Raw genomic sequence first — 17,467 nt, 5'->3', positions numbered from 1 at the left:
TTGATGCACAGAAACATTTTGTTATTAGTACATGCCATTTACTTTTGGGCGACTAACACAGTCCATTTCTGTGTGCAACAAAAAATGTGAAAAACCCATTTTTGATGCTGATGGCACAGGTTAGTACATACAGTAGATGCCCACAAGCGCAATTTAAAATGAGATTTCTGTGCCCCAACTTTGCACCAAAAAAGCTTACAGTTGATGCAAATGTACCAGTCCCCAGCACCGGGGTAAGGTGCGGTCATGAGACCACGGCTGTCCAGAATAATTAATGCTGTGGTAGGTCCGATCCAGAAGCGTTGATCACCCGCAGTGCTGTCGCGACCGACACTGTCTCCAGAGTCGCGGCTTTAAACCTTTTTTGACCGCGGCTCCAGAGACAGTAATGCTGCGGTCCCAGGCAGCACTATAGCACAAGCGCCCGGCAGGGGGGCTGCGCATGCACAGCACTGCACCGCGATCTGCAGTCCTGGGAGAGAGGGAGTGTTTGCGAAGGGAGGGGGCGTGGTGGTGGGTTTGCAGGGGCGTGGCCATGACTTCACGCGGCTGGTTCGTCCTCATTGGCTGAACCACCGGCGGGGGCATGGCCATGCCTCTGTCGCAAACTCTGAGCTCAAATTCCCCTGTCTCGCTGAAAACCTGTCGCGCACATTTCCCCAGCGGTGCGTGACAGGTTTTCAGGTAGTAACTGGTACCGGACTGACTGGGGGGCGGAGCTTGAACGCAGTAGAAGGTACTGGGGCCACGGCCTAAGGCCTCGGCCATGTTCCCTGCTGGCGTGCTGAGGCACGCTGAGGCGCAGGGAAAGCGGGTGCTTTCCCTGGCCTTGCGGTTGCTTACTGCACGCACTGTCAGCAGCCTTCAGGGGGCAGCCGGGGGCGGGCCGGGGGCGGGCCGGGGGCGGGCCGGGGGCGGGCCGGGGGCGGGCCGGGGGCGGGCGCGTCACTGGCCGGGGGCGGGCCAGTGACGTCACGGAGCTGGTTCGCCCTCATTGGGCGAACCGCTCACGTGACCGGCCTGTCTCGCCGGCAAGCGGGGGAATTTTAAATTCCCCTAAGACCTGCGCTTCCGCGCGCTGAGCCCCTACTAAAGCCGCTCTAATTGCGGCTGTAGGGGCTCAGTGCTGAGCGGGAGCGCGCCTCAGCGCGCTTCCGCCAGCAAGCACTTAATATGGCCGAGGCCTAAGACATGCTACATCTGTAGTACATACTGTACAGTACTGTAGGCCCCTTTATATGCTAATCTATACTTTCAAACTGGCTTAGAACAATAGTGCAATGAATACAATGCTTCATAAACTATAAAATCCGTGAAAGGTAATCCCCACTCCATGGAACTCCTGCCTTAATAACTAAAATCTTTTATTGTGTATGATACGTTTATAGCATACAATATAACCTATTTAACAGCTATTCTGTTCTGAAATTAAAATATATGGTAGCATAAACGAATACAACACTGAAGAAAAGAACCCCAAAATAGTAGCTTTCTCACACCTTTTGGAATGATTGCACTAATTAAAATTAGAAATTATTCTGAACGTTAGTTAAAAAAATGGGCTTTAAAATAAATTATTAAACAAGGCAAGGGAATCCAATATGAGTCTGTGAACCCCGGATTCCAACGATGTTTGTGACAGTGTAATAGTAACAGCACTGTCTATAGTGATATCCGTTTAAGAGATGATCAACTATAAAAAGAGGGGGGGGGGAGGGAATACATGGAACCTTGTGTAAAGTGCAGCTAGTGGAGTGGTGATAATGAAGTGTTCTTGAACTGTAAACCTATGATCCATATAGGTATTAACTGCTTATGTCTATGTTAGATCAGGATGAGCAGGAGAGTTATTGCCTATTGGCTACAGACATTTGTTCAAGTATACACTAGATGTTGCACACAATTGCTAGGTATAGCCTAAATGTATCTTGCTTAATAGATACAGTGTCAATTACACCGTGTGAAGTTCAGTGAGTCCTGGTATAAGGATTCCACAGAGAAACTGTATAAACAGAGATCTGTGTCAGATCTGTGCACTTGCTTGACACCCCAGTTTAGAATCCTTTTAGTTGCTAGGACTCCCCTGTTAAAAGACAGGGGTATCTGTATATAGCTTGATATAATTGAAGCTACGTATCTATAAGTATGTTGCTTAATTGAAGATACCAACAGTTGAAGGTGTGCCTATGCTAGACAGAGTTATTGTTGACACACATGTATCATACCAAGATAATTTTGAAATGTTAAAGGGTAAAACAATAGATTTCTTTTTAAATAGTCCCTTGTGCTGATACTGATCTGAATAACAAAACTTGTTATCCAGGTCCGTACTTCTTCTCCCACTCCTGTGATCAGTTGCAGACAAAAATAGAAAAGGAGAAATCTCACCAGAATGGAAAGTCTCTGTAAAAAGTACTTTTATATAGCAAAAAAATAATATTACAAATACATTTTCCCTTTAATCTCAATTAACATTAAAAAGATCATCGCGAACTCCACGCATTCAAGCTTTCTTCCTGACTCTCATGCCTGTGCTGACTACCGGTGTTTGTTTCTATAAAACAACGCAGCGTCCCTCCACAACTTCCACGGACTTTGATATACTGTAGCTGCCTCTAAAGATACAATCACGTTTTGCAGGCCAGTGTCCCTGCACAGCCTTCACATCCCCCACACACCTAAGCTTAGTGCGGTGATACTGCAGAGGACTCCCTGACACAGCAAGATATAGCAAAATGCACGTAATTAATATGCTATTTCATTGTCATTCCGTGAATTATAACTAGCGCTCCGGTATCGCCCCGCGGGGCGCTGGTGTGCGGAGGCCGTGAAGACTGTGGAGGGACGTGACTCTGCAAACCTTGATTGTATCTCCAGAGGCGGCTGTATCAAAGTACTTGGAATTTGTGTAGGGACGCTTCTAAAGATTTTTTTTAATGTTCAGTGAGATACACGGTTTTAATATTATTTTTTACATACATTTTCTGTTCGTGCGCACTTTCTCCTTTTCCATTTTTGAAACACAATCTAAAGCTAAGAAGAACAGTGAAGAAGAGGGGAAGCCAATATAGAAAAGTGTGTACCTTTAATGGCACTATTCCTACACAGACAAACAATTTCTTGCTATTCCACTGTTCTTGGCTGTCACATTAAATGGAGAATATCATTATGAACTTGTGAGTAGAGCTCTACATTGTATCTCTGTCTTTGAGGAGACCTGCACCTTGAAGAGATTGTTTATCTGTGTTGTGTTGGCTGCACAAGCAGGATTCTCCTCGCCTGAAACTGTTTCCTCGCACTTTGTAATTGTAATGCTCTAACGCAGCAATACCACCAGAGTATGTGCAGCGTGTCCAGGGTCAAACAACATGCTAAAACTTCTTGGCCTAAAATCTTGTGGTTTGCTATACTACCAAAAGAATCCATTTCAATAGCTATCTTGTTGCACACCATGTGTGATTATTTGATGTATTACCCTGTTTGGCTATAAATACTAAACCAAATATGGCATTTAGCATTTCACACTATTTTAATTGAAATCGTGGAAAGTTAATTTCTTTATGCAAAGGTCTTACAAAATCTAAACAGAAGCACATATTTCTAAAACGTTGCTTTATATGCCCTGCAAACGTGTTGATTGCCAATGCATCAAACACCATATGGTGTGTTTCAGACATTTACAAGCGACAATACAAATTTATAGGTGTCTGTTTGTTTCTCATTTCATATTATAAAATAACTCAATTGTAGCAAATTTTAGCCAGAGGTGGTAATAATCTTTTCTGCCCATTTTGCTGATTTGCAGCAGTACAGATAATGGAAAATGTCAACTGCTATTAAAACTGCAGATTCACTTTTTTTCCCCCATCTGATTTAGTGAGAATTTGAAACAAACAACCCTATCAAAATAACTTTAATGACATTTTCTTTATTTGCAATGATATGATAGAATAAGTATTTGTCTCAATGGTACACTTGGAAGTCAACCAGTGCTAATTTAATCTGAACAACTGCACACTTTATATATAGTATTTACACAGACATATGTATTTATGAATTTGGTTACCTTTTTATATTACTAAATGTCAACCCCATTAAAAAAAAGTTCTACATTTTACAGTAATTAAAAATGAATGAATATCGAGAAAAAGTAGGAGTAAAAGAAGTAAACAAAAAGAGGCCACCAGGGGGGGGAAAGAGTGAAGGAGAGGAGAACGTGCTGTAAGGCTCTAACTCACAGAAAATTCCTATGACTTTAGATTAGTAATCTCTCATTCCAGTCCTCAAGTACCCCCTACAGGTCAGGATTTAAGGATATCCCTGCTTGAGCACAGTTGGCTTAATCAGTGGCTCAGTCATTTTGACTGAACCACCGGTGCTGAAGCACGGATATCCTTAACACCTGGCCTGTTGGGGCGGCTTGAGGACTGGAGTTGGGAGCTAATGCTTTAGAGCATAACCCCCTAAGGCAGCGGCCAGGGTGACACTGAGTGGGCACTCACGCTAATGTTGGCCGCGATGAAACGCATTGCAGCAATGTGTGTGGCCAGCGTGAGTGAGTGCCTGTGCATGCTTGGTGCTTAGCTGTTTGCCAAAGCAAGCAAAATTGAATTTGCCTCTCGCTGGCGCGTCACGTGAGAGGTTCGCCCAATGAGGGTGAACCAGCTCTGTGACGTCATGGCTGCACCCTCCGACACGCCCACCTTCTAGCCGGCAGAGAAGAGAGCGTGACGTAACCGCGTATGAGTGCCAGCGCGCTCACTCCCTGCCTGGCCGCAGCCTAAGATTGCAAAAAGAGGAATACTTTGGGGGCAGGAACGAGGACTCTGTGAGGTAGCACCTGGGGAGAAGGACAATTGTAGCCTTACAATGATCTTGTATAAATTCTTCCAGCATTTGGGTCACATTTATAGAAATCTCTTCTATATTTTACACAGGATTGGTTGCACAGGCAAGGTTAATGTAATCTTAGACAGTGCACGTTTATATTTTGAGCATGTGGTATGTTCCCTTTCCTATGTGGTATGGGTTGGTTTTACAAAAACGTAAGAGGTATATATATATATATATATATATATATTATGTGACAAACGGCTTACTCCGGGGCTCCGTCGTTTGTCCGGGACTGTTTAGAACACGGTCTTTTAGGGTAGGTTAAATGATGAGGCGTCACGTACTGTTCCTTTAAACAGGCTATGCCTGGTTTATTCAGTCCCAGGCACTGAGACTGCCACAGTGCATACAACAGAAAACAGATCAAAAACAAAAGCTGCTCACCTGAGCGATAACTTAACTTAGATATCCCTGACTCAGGGTTGGAAGTGGCTTTTCCACTTCCAACATCAAAACACGGTACTTTTGCAGTCTTACACAAATGAACAGAAAGATTGAACCTGTTTGGGGAAGAGGCTTCTCCCCTCTGTAGTTCAGCAGCCTTCCAGCCTCCTGGCTCTTGTGGGGAGACCAGAGCAAACAGGAAATCAGTCTTTCATACCTGATTCCTAATTAGCATGACAGGTGACAGAAATCAGGCAGCAGACAAACTCTGGTCTGGATCTCTCATCCCTCAGTTCCAGCGCTTGCCAAACTGTGGGATGGAGTGTATGTATTATAAGGCTGCACTCCCAGGCCAAACAGGATAGAAACTGTCTAGTATCCTGGGAGCCCTATATACGGAATTTATTACCATCCCCTGGTTTCTGTCACATATCCTCCCCCCCAGCTCAGACCTCGAGGGATGAGCGACCATGGATATTAGGGAGTGCATCCTTGACAACCCGTCAGCATTGCCATGTTTGTGCCCTGACCTGTGTTCCACAGAAAATTTAAAGGGTTGTAGGCTTAGGAACCACCTGGTCACTCTAGCATTCTTTTCCCTGTTTTGACACATCCAGGTAAGGGGTGCATGATCTGTGACCAACCGGAATTTTCTCCCCAACAGGTAGTATTTGAGCGTCTCTACAGCCCACTTTATTGCGAGACACTCTTTCTCTACTATGCAGTAATTTTTCTCCTGGGGATTTAGTTTCCTACTTAAATAAAGGATGGGGTGCTCCTCACCTTGAGACTCCTGGGAGAGTACCGCCCCCAGCCCTACCTCAGATGCGTCGGTTTGGACTACGAACTCTTTGGAGAAGTCAGGTGTGACCAACACTGGTTGGGCACAGAGAGCTTCTTTCAGGCTTCTAAAGGCCTGTTCGGTTTCGGGGGACCACTTTACCATTAGCGGTCCTCTTGCTTTTGTGAGGTCAGTTAGTGGGGTTGCCTTAGTTGCAAAATTGGGAATAAACCTTCTATAGTACCCAATTAACCCCAAAAAGGTCCTTACTTGTTTTTTTGTAACTGGCCTTGGCCAATTTTGTATCGCCTCCACTTTGAGTGTTTGGGGTTTGAGTAAACCTCTGCCAATAGAATATCCCAGATACTTGGCCTCCTCCAGACCAATAGTGCATTTAGCGGGGTTAGCAGTTAGTCCAGCAGACCGGACTGCGTCAAGCACAGCTTGGACCTTTGGAAGGTGGGATTGCCAATCTTCACTATGGATTACCACATCATCCAGGTAGGCGGCAGCATACCGAGCATGTGGTTTTAAAATTTTATCCATCATTCTTTGGAATGTGGCGGGAGCTCCATGTAAGCCAAAAGGCAACACCTTATACTGAAAGAGGCCGTCTGGGGTTGAGAAGGCTGTCTTTTCTTTTGCCCTTTCTGTGAGGGGAACCTGCCAGTACCCTTTTGTTAGGTCTAGGGTTGTGAGATATCGGGCTTTGCCCAGTCTCTCTACAAGTTCATCTACCCTGGGCATAGGATAAGTATCAAATTTTGACACCGCGTTTAGTTTCCGGTAGTCATTACAAAACCTTGTTGTACCATCTGGCTTTGGGACTAAGACTATAGGGCTGTTCCACCCACTTTGGGATTCCTCAATTACACCTAGTTTTAGCATTTTTTTAACCTCTAAACTTATAGCCTTTCTTTTGGCCTCTGGGATTCGATACGGTTTAAGGTTAACTCGGACCCCCGGTTCAGAGACTAGGTCATGTTCAATTACGCTAGTTCTACCTGGCCGTGTAGAGAAGATTTCTTTGTTTCTTCTCACTAAATTCTGAACCTCTCGTTTCTGATGAACAGACAGGGTTTCAGCTATGCTAACCTCTGGGTCAGTTTCTTGATTCTCTGACGGACCTGGGGGTACTAGGGTTAACAAGACTTCTCTATCTTTCCAGGGCTTGAGTAGGTTTATATGGTAAATTTGCTCAGGTTTCCTCCTACCTGGCTGTCTTACCTTATAATTTACTTCTCCCACTCTTTCCAAGACCTCATATGGCCCATGCCATTTAGCAAGGAATTTACTCTCCACGGTGGGAACCAGAACTAGTACCCTATCACCTGGAAAAAAAATTCTGACCCTAGCACCCTTATTATACGTATTCCTCTGTGCTTCTTGAGCTTTCTCCATGTGTTCCCTCACTATGGGTAGGACTGCAGCAATGCGGTCCTGCATCTGGGCAACATGCTCTATTACACTTCTGTAAGGGGTAACCTCGTGTTCCCAAGTCTCTTTGGCTATATCCAGTAAGCCCCTTGGGTGTCGGCCATACAATAGTTCAAACGGGGAGAAGCCTGTGGATGATTGGGGAACTTCCCTAATGGCAAATAACAGGTACGGTAACAAACAATCCCAGTTTTTCCCATCTTTATCAACCGCCCGCCGTAACATGCTCTTTAAGGTTTTATTGAACCTTTCCACTAAACCATCTGTTTGTGGATGATAGACTGAGGTTCTGAGATGCTTGATTTTTAGGAGTTTACATAGCTCTTTTGTTACTTGGGACATAAATGGTGTTCCCTGGTCAGATAGAATCTCTTTAGGAATCCCGACCCGGGAAAACAGAACTACTAACTCTTTTGCTATGTTTTTAGCTGAGGTGCTACGTAGGGGAACTGCCTCCGGATATCGGGTGGCATAATCTAATATTACCAATATATGCTGATGTCCCCTAGCAGACTTTATTAGGGGTCCTACTAGATCCATAGCAATCCGGTCAAATGGTACCTCTATTATGGGAAGGGGTACCAATGGGCTGCGGTACGCCTTGAACGGGGCGGTGATCTGACATTCTGGGCATGAGGAACAATAATTCGTAATTTCTGCCAGAACCCCAGGCCAATAGAAGCTTCGGAGAACCTTTTCTTTTGTCTTTTCCACCCCTAGGTGTCCCCCCAATGGATGACTATGTGCGAGGTGTAATACTACGTTACGGAATGTCCGTGGTACCAACAATTGTTTAGTTGTAACTGATTTCCTTTTATCAACCCGATATACTAGGTCGTTCTCTACCTCGAAGTAGGGGTAAGCAAGTGACCTATCTGGTTGGCCAGGAGTACTATTCTGGTCCCGTATATTTCCCCTTGCTACCGCTAATGTGGGGTCCTCCCACTGGGCCTTCTTAAAACTCCCAGGACTGACCTCTAGGTCAGCGAGGGTCTTATCCGGTTCTGGGGTGGTAAGTGTCTGCTCAACATCTTGATTTGGGGTATTCCCTACCAAAGTAGTGATGGGGAAGGGAATTTTACAGCACTCCTCCTTTTCCCCCTTCTTATTTGGGCCCTCGTCAACCTCCATTTCTGAAAAAGGGAAAGGATTTGTTTCTTCTAATACTTCGTTATGGTCCGCTATTGAACTCTGGGCGCTATTCTGAGCGGGGGACCACATTTGTAGAAAATGGGGAAAGTCGGTCCCTATTAACACATCATGTGCCAGTTTGGGTACAATACCCACCTTGAAATCTAAAGAACCAAACTCTGTTTCAAAAAAAACATCAACAGTGGAATATTCATGATTATCCCCATGTATACAACAAATTGCCACTCTTTGTGAACTGTTTCCCTGTTTCTTCTTAATGGGCAAGAGGTATTCGGACACTAGTGTGACCATGCTCCCAGAGTCAAGAAGTGCCCGAACCCTCTTACCATTAACCTTTACAAATGCCCACAGATGGTTATTCAAGGGGTCCTCTGGGCTAGGGCCCATACATTGGGACAACAGCGAATAAGGTTCCACGCTGTTGCATTGCATGGGCTCATCATTTAGTGGGCAGATTTTTGCTGTGTGGCCCCTCTCATGACAATTTACACATTTAGGTACATAGTCTGTGTCCCACTTAGAGCCTTTTCCCGGCTCCCCATGTTGGCTATTGCCCTTAGTGTGCGAACCACTGTTGCTGGTGCTGCGTGAAGGTGGTCGCCGCTCTTCAGCGCCCCTTAACCCTGGTACCCTTTTACCGTCTCTGGAAGAGTCCTGGAACCTCGGGTAGTGGGGTTGCTCCACGACTGTGGGTTGCGGGTGCTCTTCTGCTGCATTGTACCTTTCTACGAGGGCCACAAGCTCATCCGCATTGTGGGGGTCACTCCGACTGACCCAACGGCGTAAGGCAGAGGGAAGTTTCCTCAAGAACTGGTCCATGACCAACCGTTCCACGATGTGGCTGGCTGAGTTGATCTCGGGTTGTAGCCACTTCCGGGCGAGGTGGATGAGGTCATACATCTGGCTTCGGGTGGCTTTATCCATCGTGAAGGACCATGCGTGAAACCTTTGGGCGCGAACAGCCGTGGTTACGCCGAGGCGGGCGAGGATCTCGAACTTCAATTTTGCATAGACGTTAGCTTCGGCTGGCTCTAGATCAAAGTAAGCCTTCTGGGGTTCGCCGCTTAGGAAGGGTGCGATTAGACCAGCCCACTCAGCTTCTGGCCATCCCTCTCTCTGTGCCGTGCGTTCAAACGTGAGAAGATAGGCTTCCACATCATCCGAGGGTCCCATCTTCTGAAGGTAGTGGCTTGCCCTGGTCATTTTCGGAACTGGGGCTGCCGCTGCCAGTGGAAGGTTACTGATAGTCCCCCTCAGGATCTCGAGTTCCTGCTGTAAGCCCTGAGCGAACCGCTGTTGCTCCTCTCTCAGCAAGCGGTTTGTCTCTTGCTGGTTTGCATTCGCGTTTTGCAGGGCTTCATTCGTCTGTTGCTGGTTTGCATTCGCCTGTTGCTGGTTTGCATTAATCTCTTGCTGGGCTATTAGCAGCTGTTGCTGGGCTGCATTCGTCTGCTGCTGGTTTGCATTAGTTTCTTGCTGGGCTATTAACAGCTGTTGCTGGGTTTCATTCGCGTCTTTCTGGGCAGCGACATTGCGTACCAGCGCACCCACCACGTCTTCCATCTTGTTTGCAGAGGATGAAAAAAAAACTTTTTTTTTTTTTTTTCTTTCAAAGTTCTTCAACCCGCAGACCCCCTAGTGCTCTGCCCGCATTCTCCACCATATGTGACAAACGGCTTACTCCGGGGCTCCGTCGTTTGTCCGGGACTGTTTAGAACACGGTCTTTTAGGGTAGGTTAAATGATGAGGCGTCACGTACTGTTCCTTTAAACAGGCTATGCCTGGTTTATTCAGTCCCAGGCACTGAGACTGCCACAGTGCATACAACAGAAAACAGATCAAAAACAAAAGCTGCTCACCTGAGCGATAACTTAACTTAGATATCCCTGACTCAGGGTTGGAAGTGGCTTTTCCACTTCCAACATCAAAACACGGTACTTTTGCAGTCTTACACAAATGAACAGAAAGATTGAACCTGTTTGGGGAAGAGGCTTCTCCCCTCTGTAGTTCAGCAGCCTTCCAGCCTCCTGGCTCTTGTGGGGAGACCAGAGCAAACAGGAAATCAGTCTTTCATACCTGATTCCTAATTAGCATGACAGGTGACAGAAATCAGGCAGCAGACAAACTCTGGTCTGGATCTCTCATCCCTCAGTTCCAGCGCTTGCCAAACTGTGGGATGGAGTGTATGTATTATAAGGCTGCACTCCCAGGCCAAACAGGATAGAAACTGTCTAGTATCCTGGGAGCCCTATATACGGAATTTATTACCATCCCCTGGTTTCTGTCACAATATATATATATATATATATATATATATATATATATATTACAATGGAACAATTTACTCCAAAACACTGAGCTAAAATCAGCATCTGCGTCAATCTGCGTCAATTTGCGCCAGCGACATGTGCATGATTCTTTCCAATCTTGGTTTTTACATTTGGTGCAGGTCTATTTGGAGCAGAGGCAAACGCCCCCTTAAACCTGTTGCTTTTATTTGCACTAGTTACAGACACGTTTTATACATCTCATTATAATATTGCTCTAACTCACTCTTCCCCTAACTCCCTGCTATACCCATTCCCTAAAACACTCATGACACAAGTCGAGAAATATGGGGTAAAAATGGAGCATTGCACCATGATACAGTGTTGCAGTTGTAAGATGATGTCATTTGCACTGGTTTCGTTTCAGTTTGCTTACTTGATACATATCTCCCATATGCCCAGGTGCATGAATATGCCATAAAGCACATTCCTGCACCTGAAGACACATTACAGTCAATTCAAGGTGTCTGAAAATCCACAAAGTTTCTTATAAAAATAAATAGGCAAATATTAAAACGTTAGAACTTTACATGTTTCACAACATCTGCTGCTTTGATTAGGCGGGTGTGTGCATTCAGCTATATGTAGATTAGCTGTAAGGTGTCTTCTGGCCCAGAAGACAGCTTCACTTAGTAAAAAAAAAATTGTTATTATGCAAATGGGGCAAATGGGTATAAAGCAGTGAAAGAAAGAAGGGTATCTTGGAAGTAATCTATGATTTTATGATCTGTGATTTTAAATCAAGCAATGTAAAAGTTATGTGAAAAAGGATGTACCTAAATAGAAAGAAATTACACAATATTATTATTATTGCTGCAGTATTTTGAAAAGATTCTGAAAAGAAGGTGATACCGTAAAAACCAGTCACCACAGTAGTAAATAGTTAGTGGAAAAATGAAGGAAACGTATTGTAAAACAACCACAATGTGTTTGTGAGGCATGATAAATAGATCATCTTGCTATTCAATGTAATGGAAAATGAAGCAGTAATACTTAGTTTATGTGAAACATCAAGAACTCTCAATTTAAGCCGAAGGTGAGGGATAACAAGAAAAAAATCACATAGATACTCAAAGGCTTGCAATCAAACAGATGACGCAGCTGAGCTGAGGAGTTGACATTGAGCGATATTCACTTACATGCACTTTTTGAAGCCAATAGATAATTATCTAACAGTAAGAGTAGACATGTTGAAACATGTCTCAGTGTCACCCTGGCCGCAGCCTTAGGGGGTTATGCTCTAAAGCATTAGCTCCCAACTCCAGTCCTCAAGCCGCCCCAACAGGCCAGGTGTTAAGGATATCCCTGCTTGAGCACAGTTGGCTTAATCAGTGGCTCAGTCATTTTGACTGAACCACCGGTGCTGAAGCACGGATATCCTTAACACCTGGCCTGTTGGGGCAGCTTGAGGACTGGAGTTGGGAGCTAATGCTTTAGAGCATAACCCCCTAAGGCTGCGGCCAGGGTGACACTGAGTGGGCACTCACGCTAATGTTGGCCGCGATGAAACGCATTGCAGCAATGTGTGTGGCCAGCGTGAGTGAATGCCTGTGCATGCTTGGTGCTTAGCTGTTTGCCAAAGCAAGCAAAATTGAATTTGCCTCTCGCTGGCGCGTCACGTGAGAGGTTCGCCCAATGAGGGTGAACCAGCTCTGTGACGTCATGGCTGCACCCTCCGACACGCCCACCTTCTAGCCGGCAGAGAAGAGAGCGTGACGTAACCGCGTATGAGTGCCAGCGCGCTCACTCCCTGCCTGGCCGCAGCCTAAGATTGCAAAAGAGGAATACTTTGGGGGCAGGAACGAGGACTCTGTGAGGTAGCACCTGGGGAGAAGGACAATTGTAGCCTTACAATGATCTTGTATAAATTCTTCCAGCATTTGGGTCACATTTATAGAAATCTCTTCTATATTTTACACAGGAGTGGTTGCACAGGCAAGGTTAATGTAATCTTAGACAGTGCACGTTTATATTTTGAGCATGTGGTATGTTCCCTTTCCTATGTGGTATGGGTTGGTTTTACAAAAACGTAAGAGGTATATATATATATATATATATATATATATATATATATATATATATATATATTACAATGGAACAATTTACTCCAAAACACTGAGCTAAAATCAGCATCTGCGTCAATTTGCGCCAGCGACATGTGCATGATTCTTTCCAATCTTGGTTTTTACATTTGGTGCAGGTCTATTTGGAGCAGAGGCAAACGCCCCCTTAAACCTGTTGCTTTTATTTGCACTAGTTACAGACACGTTTTATACATCTCATTATAATATTGCTCTAACTCACTCTTCCCCTAACTCCCTGCTATACCCATTCCCTAAAACACTCATGACACAAGTCGAGAAATATGGGGTAAAAATGGAGCATTGCACCATGATACAGTGTTGCAGTTGTAAGATGATGTCATTTGCACTGGTTTCGTTTCAGTTTGCTTACTTGATACATATCTCCCATATGCCCAGGTGCATGAATATGCCATAAAGCACATTCCTGCACCTGAAGACACATTACAGTCAATTCAAGGTGTCTGAAAATCCACAAAGTTTCTTATAAAAATAAATAGGCAAATATTAAAACGTTAGAACTTTACATGTTTCACAACATCTGCTGCTTTGATTAGGCGGGTGTGTGCATTCAGCTATATGTAGATTAGCTGTAAGGTGTCTTCTGGCCCAGAAGACAGCTTCACTTAGTAAAAAAAAAATTGTTATTATGCAAATGGGGCAAATGGGTATAAAGCAGTGAAAGAAAGAAGGGTATCTTGGAAGTAATCTATGATTTTATGATCTGTGATTTTAAATCAAGCAATGTAAAAGTTATGTGAAAAAGGATGTACCTAAATAGAAAGAAATTACACAATATTATTATTATTGCTGCAGTATTTTGAAAAGATTCTGAAAAGAAGGTGATACCGTAAAAACCAGTCACCACAGTAGTAAATAGTTAGTGGAAAAATGAAGGAAACGTATTGTAAAACAACCACAATGTGTTTGTGAGGCATGATAAATAGATCATCTTGCTATTCAATGTAATGGAAAATGAAGCAGTAATACTTAGTTTATGTGAAACATCAAGAACTCTCAATTTAAGCCGAAGGTGAGGGATAACAAGAAAAAAATCACATAGATACTCAAAGGCTTGCAATCAAACAGATGACGCAGCTGAGCTGAGGAGTTGACATTGAGCGATATTCACTTACATGCACTTTTTGAAGCCAATAGATAATTATCTAACAGTAAGAGTAGACATGTTGAAACCAAGAAAGGGCAAACAAGCTGATAAATGCTTGGTATTAATGTTAGAAGACAAGTCATAAGTTTAATAAGATGAGAGCTCATGGAAAATATTGAGCACATACTGTATTAGCGTTATACTGTATGTAGCATTTATAAATAGAAATATTGATATTTAGTCACAAATGCTTGCTTAAATATGTGACTCACCAAGATGAATGTGGAAACTGAAAAAAGGGCAGAATATGGTGGAATTGGGAGAAAGATAAAAGGAAACTAATAGAGATTTTCCTTTTTGGCATTGTTGTAAAGGAAGCAAAGTGAAAAATTAGTATTTTCCCACATAAGAAAACTTGCAAAAAGAGTATTCCACTAGAAATATGTATACAGAAATATGAGATACAGATGTAGCCGATGTTATTGCAGCTATTGTTGCGCTGCACAGTGTGAAATTTTACAATTTGGTGCATTACTGCTCTATTATTTTGCAAATTGCACAAAAACAATAGCAAATCACACGATAACATGTCATTGGGCAATAACGTCTGGTACATCTGTAGAAGAAAATAAATACAACAAGCAGAAAATAAAGACAAAAGCAGTGACAGTGACAATGCCGCCTTTTCTGCTTAAAACTTTGGAAAAATACAGAAAGGAGGCTCTGGATCCATGAAGAGCAGCAAAAGCACAAGTATGTTTTACATTTCCATTGTCCAAACCCCCAAAAAGTTTGTTTTGTCAGGTTGATAAATATCAGTAAAAAAAATCATATTTATTCATTTTATTTTTGCAGAATTTTGCTTCTGGACATTATGAGAAAGCTTTGCTTGCCATCTGTGCCGGTGACACACAAGACTACTAAAGAATGTTTCTGAAGAAGAGGGCAGCATATAAAATACAAATTATTGGAATATTATGTGAAAAACTTAGTTATTTGTCCTTTTCTATGCAATTACAATGTCATCATAAAATATCAATGTGATCACCACAAAGTGTATATCATCTCAAGTGTGAATTATGAATAAGATAAATTCTCAAAAAATCAATAGCATTTTCCACAACATTACAAAATGTATCAATAAATGACATGTCCTGATTACAAAATAAATGTTACTTTCTAGTCATACAGTACATATGGTCCTGACATTTTGCTTTGTGAGATTAATGTGGTACTGATGTGTAAATGTGAGTTGTCATCGTTATTAGAAACAGAATTTGACAGCAGATAAGAACCACTTGATCCACTTTGTCAGTCCATTTTCCTACCTGTTGTAAAACCTCAGACAGTATTTGATCCTTAGGTTTCTTTCATATTTAGGATAGCCAAATGTCTACCCCTAGCCTGTTTGAATTCCCTTACTGTATTAACTATCTGTTGGGAGGGTATTCCACGAATCCACCCTTTCTATGAAGAAGTGCAGTACTTTCTCACATTCCCCTATGGCCAGCCACCCCCCAGCTTTAGAGTATGATCTCTTGTTCCAGCACTTGAAAACATGCTTTCCTCTTTATGTATTTGAAAGTTTTGATCATATCCCCCCACTATCTTCTATCCTCAAAGCTGTACATATTAAAGCAGCAGCCAAGCTGACGTTTATTTATTTTCCCCCCTTTAATACGTGCATCAATACAATCCACACAATGATAAGTAAGTAGCTAAGTTGCTGATCGATCTGTTCTTCTGTGATCGAACGGCGAAGATTTTGTTCGGGGGTTCACTAAATGGCTGTCAGTACAGCAGAAGAGGACACAAGATGCAATGTTCTGTGGGAAAGATCATGTGACCAGACAGTCACTAGGCTCACAAAGGCATGTGCCAGAGCCTGTTTCAGAAGAGGAAGGGGATGTGACTTTATAAATGCTTGCTATAGAAACAAAAAATGCTTCTGCAGCCCTCATTCCCCTACCCACTGGGAAATGGTCTTACTACCAGTGCATTCTGTGGCTGCTGTGGTGATACCTGTGGGGCAAACAGAAGGCCGGAGACCTCCGCGGTGGTGTGGGGAGTATCAGGACAGGTTTGCAGTGAATTCCTCAGTGGTCAGTGCCTCCAGTCCAAGAGGATCCTGAGGTTTCAGGATGCATCTCATGGACAAATCTTATTCCTTTAGTCATTACCATGCTTCAAGGACTACACCAGGTGTATATTTGACTGAAGTTTATTCGTCTTCATAGTACATGCACTGAATTGTACATCATTGTATCCTATCCCATCTTGGACTAGGCCTCAGCCACTTCTCTATGCAGAGAATATATATTCTGGCATCTTCCAGTAGCACTCCTTACTCCTTCAAGGTTAGCTCAAGAACTCTCTGGAGCTCTCTTACTATGCTCCTCACTCTTCTCCTTCACTGTGGAGACTGCACCAGAACATCACGGACTCACACTCACTGCTCTACACTAAATAGAAGAGCACCCCCTCCTTCCCTGGGGAGTGGCTAGTAAGCCAGCCTATTTCTGTCATAGGCCCCCCTTACTTTAGTGAAAGGCCACTATAACTTTATTGTTCATACCTGCACACACTGAACATTAGAATGAATTCCCTTTTGGAATAATGCCCACACTGCCCACAACCTATGGGGACTTACAGTGGAACTCGAGGAAAGGGCTAGTAGTCCAGAGAGACCTGGCTACACTTGTTACATTATAATACATTTAAAAAGTAATTCAAAGTTGTTTTAAAAAAAAAAAATGCTCCAAGTATTTTGTCATAGTACAGAACTGATTTATTAAAAAACAAAAAAACACATGTAGGGTATTACTTGGTTTGCAGGTTTAAAAGTTTACTGTAATTGTCCTTTAGTCTTTCCTGATTAGTCTTATGCGGTAGATCATACACCATCTTACTAGCCCTTTATTGTACAATATCCAATTTATTTAAATTCTTCCAGAGATATGGTCTTCAGAACTGAAAACAGTACTCTAGATGAGGTCTCACCAATGATCTTTAAAGTGGCATCATAATCACCCCATCCTGCTGCTAATACCTCTCCCTATACCACCTAACACCCTGCTGGCCTTCCTCATTACCTTGTTTCATTGTTTGCCTACTTTTAAATCTGCTGAAATAATGACTGACGGTCCCTTTCCTCTATAGTAATTGACATTATAGTGTCATTAATCCTGTATAATGCCTTTGGATTTTTGTGACCCAAATGCATTATTTTGCACTTTTCGGCATTAAATTGTAGCTGCCATACTCTTGATTATTTCTCCAATCTACCTAAATCATTAATCATTTT

The 17,467-nt window shown here is 43.3% G+C and overlaps 1 protein-coding gene across 4 annotated transcripts in view; it reads left to right on the top strand.

Moving 5' to 3' along the window:
- Positions 1 to 15,356, top strand: part of ANXA10 (annexin A10) — a 95,765-nt gene extending 80,409 nt beyond the window's left edge. For all 4 annotated transcript variants that reach the window (XM_075611927.1, XM_075611946.1, XM_075611937.1 and 1 more), the window contains exon 12: positions 15,019 to 15,356. In XM_075611927.1, coding sequence (XP_075468042.1) covers positions 15,019 to 15,087 — 69 coding nt within the window. In that variant the 3' untranslated portion in view covers positions 15,088 to 15,356. The remainder of the gene's footprint in view (positions 1 to 15,018) is intronic.
- The last annotated feature ends 2,111 nt before the right edge of the window (positions 15,357 to 17,467 follow it).

This window comes from Ascaphus truei, chromosome 1, assembly GCF_040206685.1.
Source record: "Ascaphus truei isolate aAscTru1 chromosome 1, aAscTru1.hap1, whole genome shotgun sequence".
Lineage (NCBI taxonomy): Eukaryota > Metazoa > Chordata > Amphibia > Anura > Ascaphidae > Ascaphus > Ascaphus truei.
Note: the sequence above shows the minus strand (reverse complement) of the source record. Positions and strands in the feature narration are given on the sequence as shown.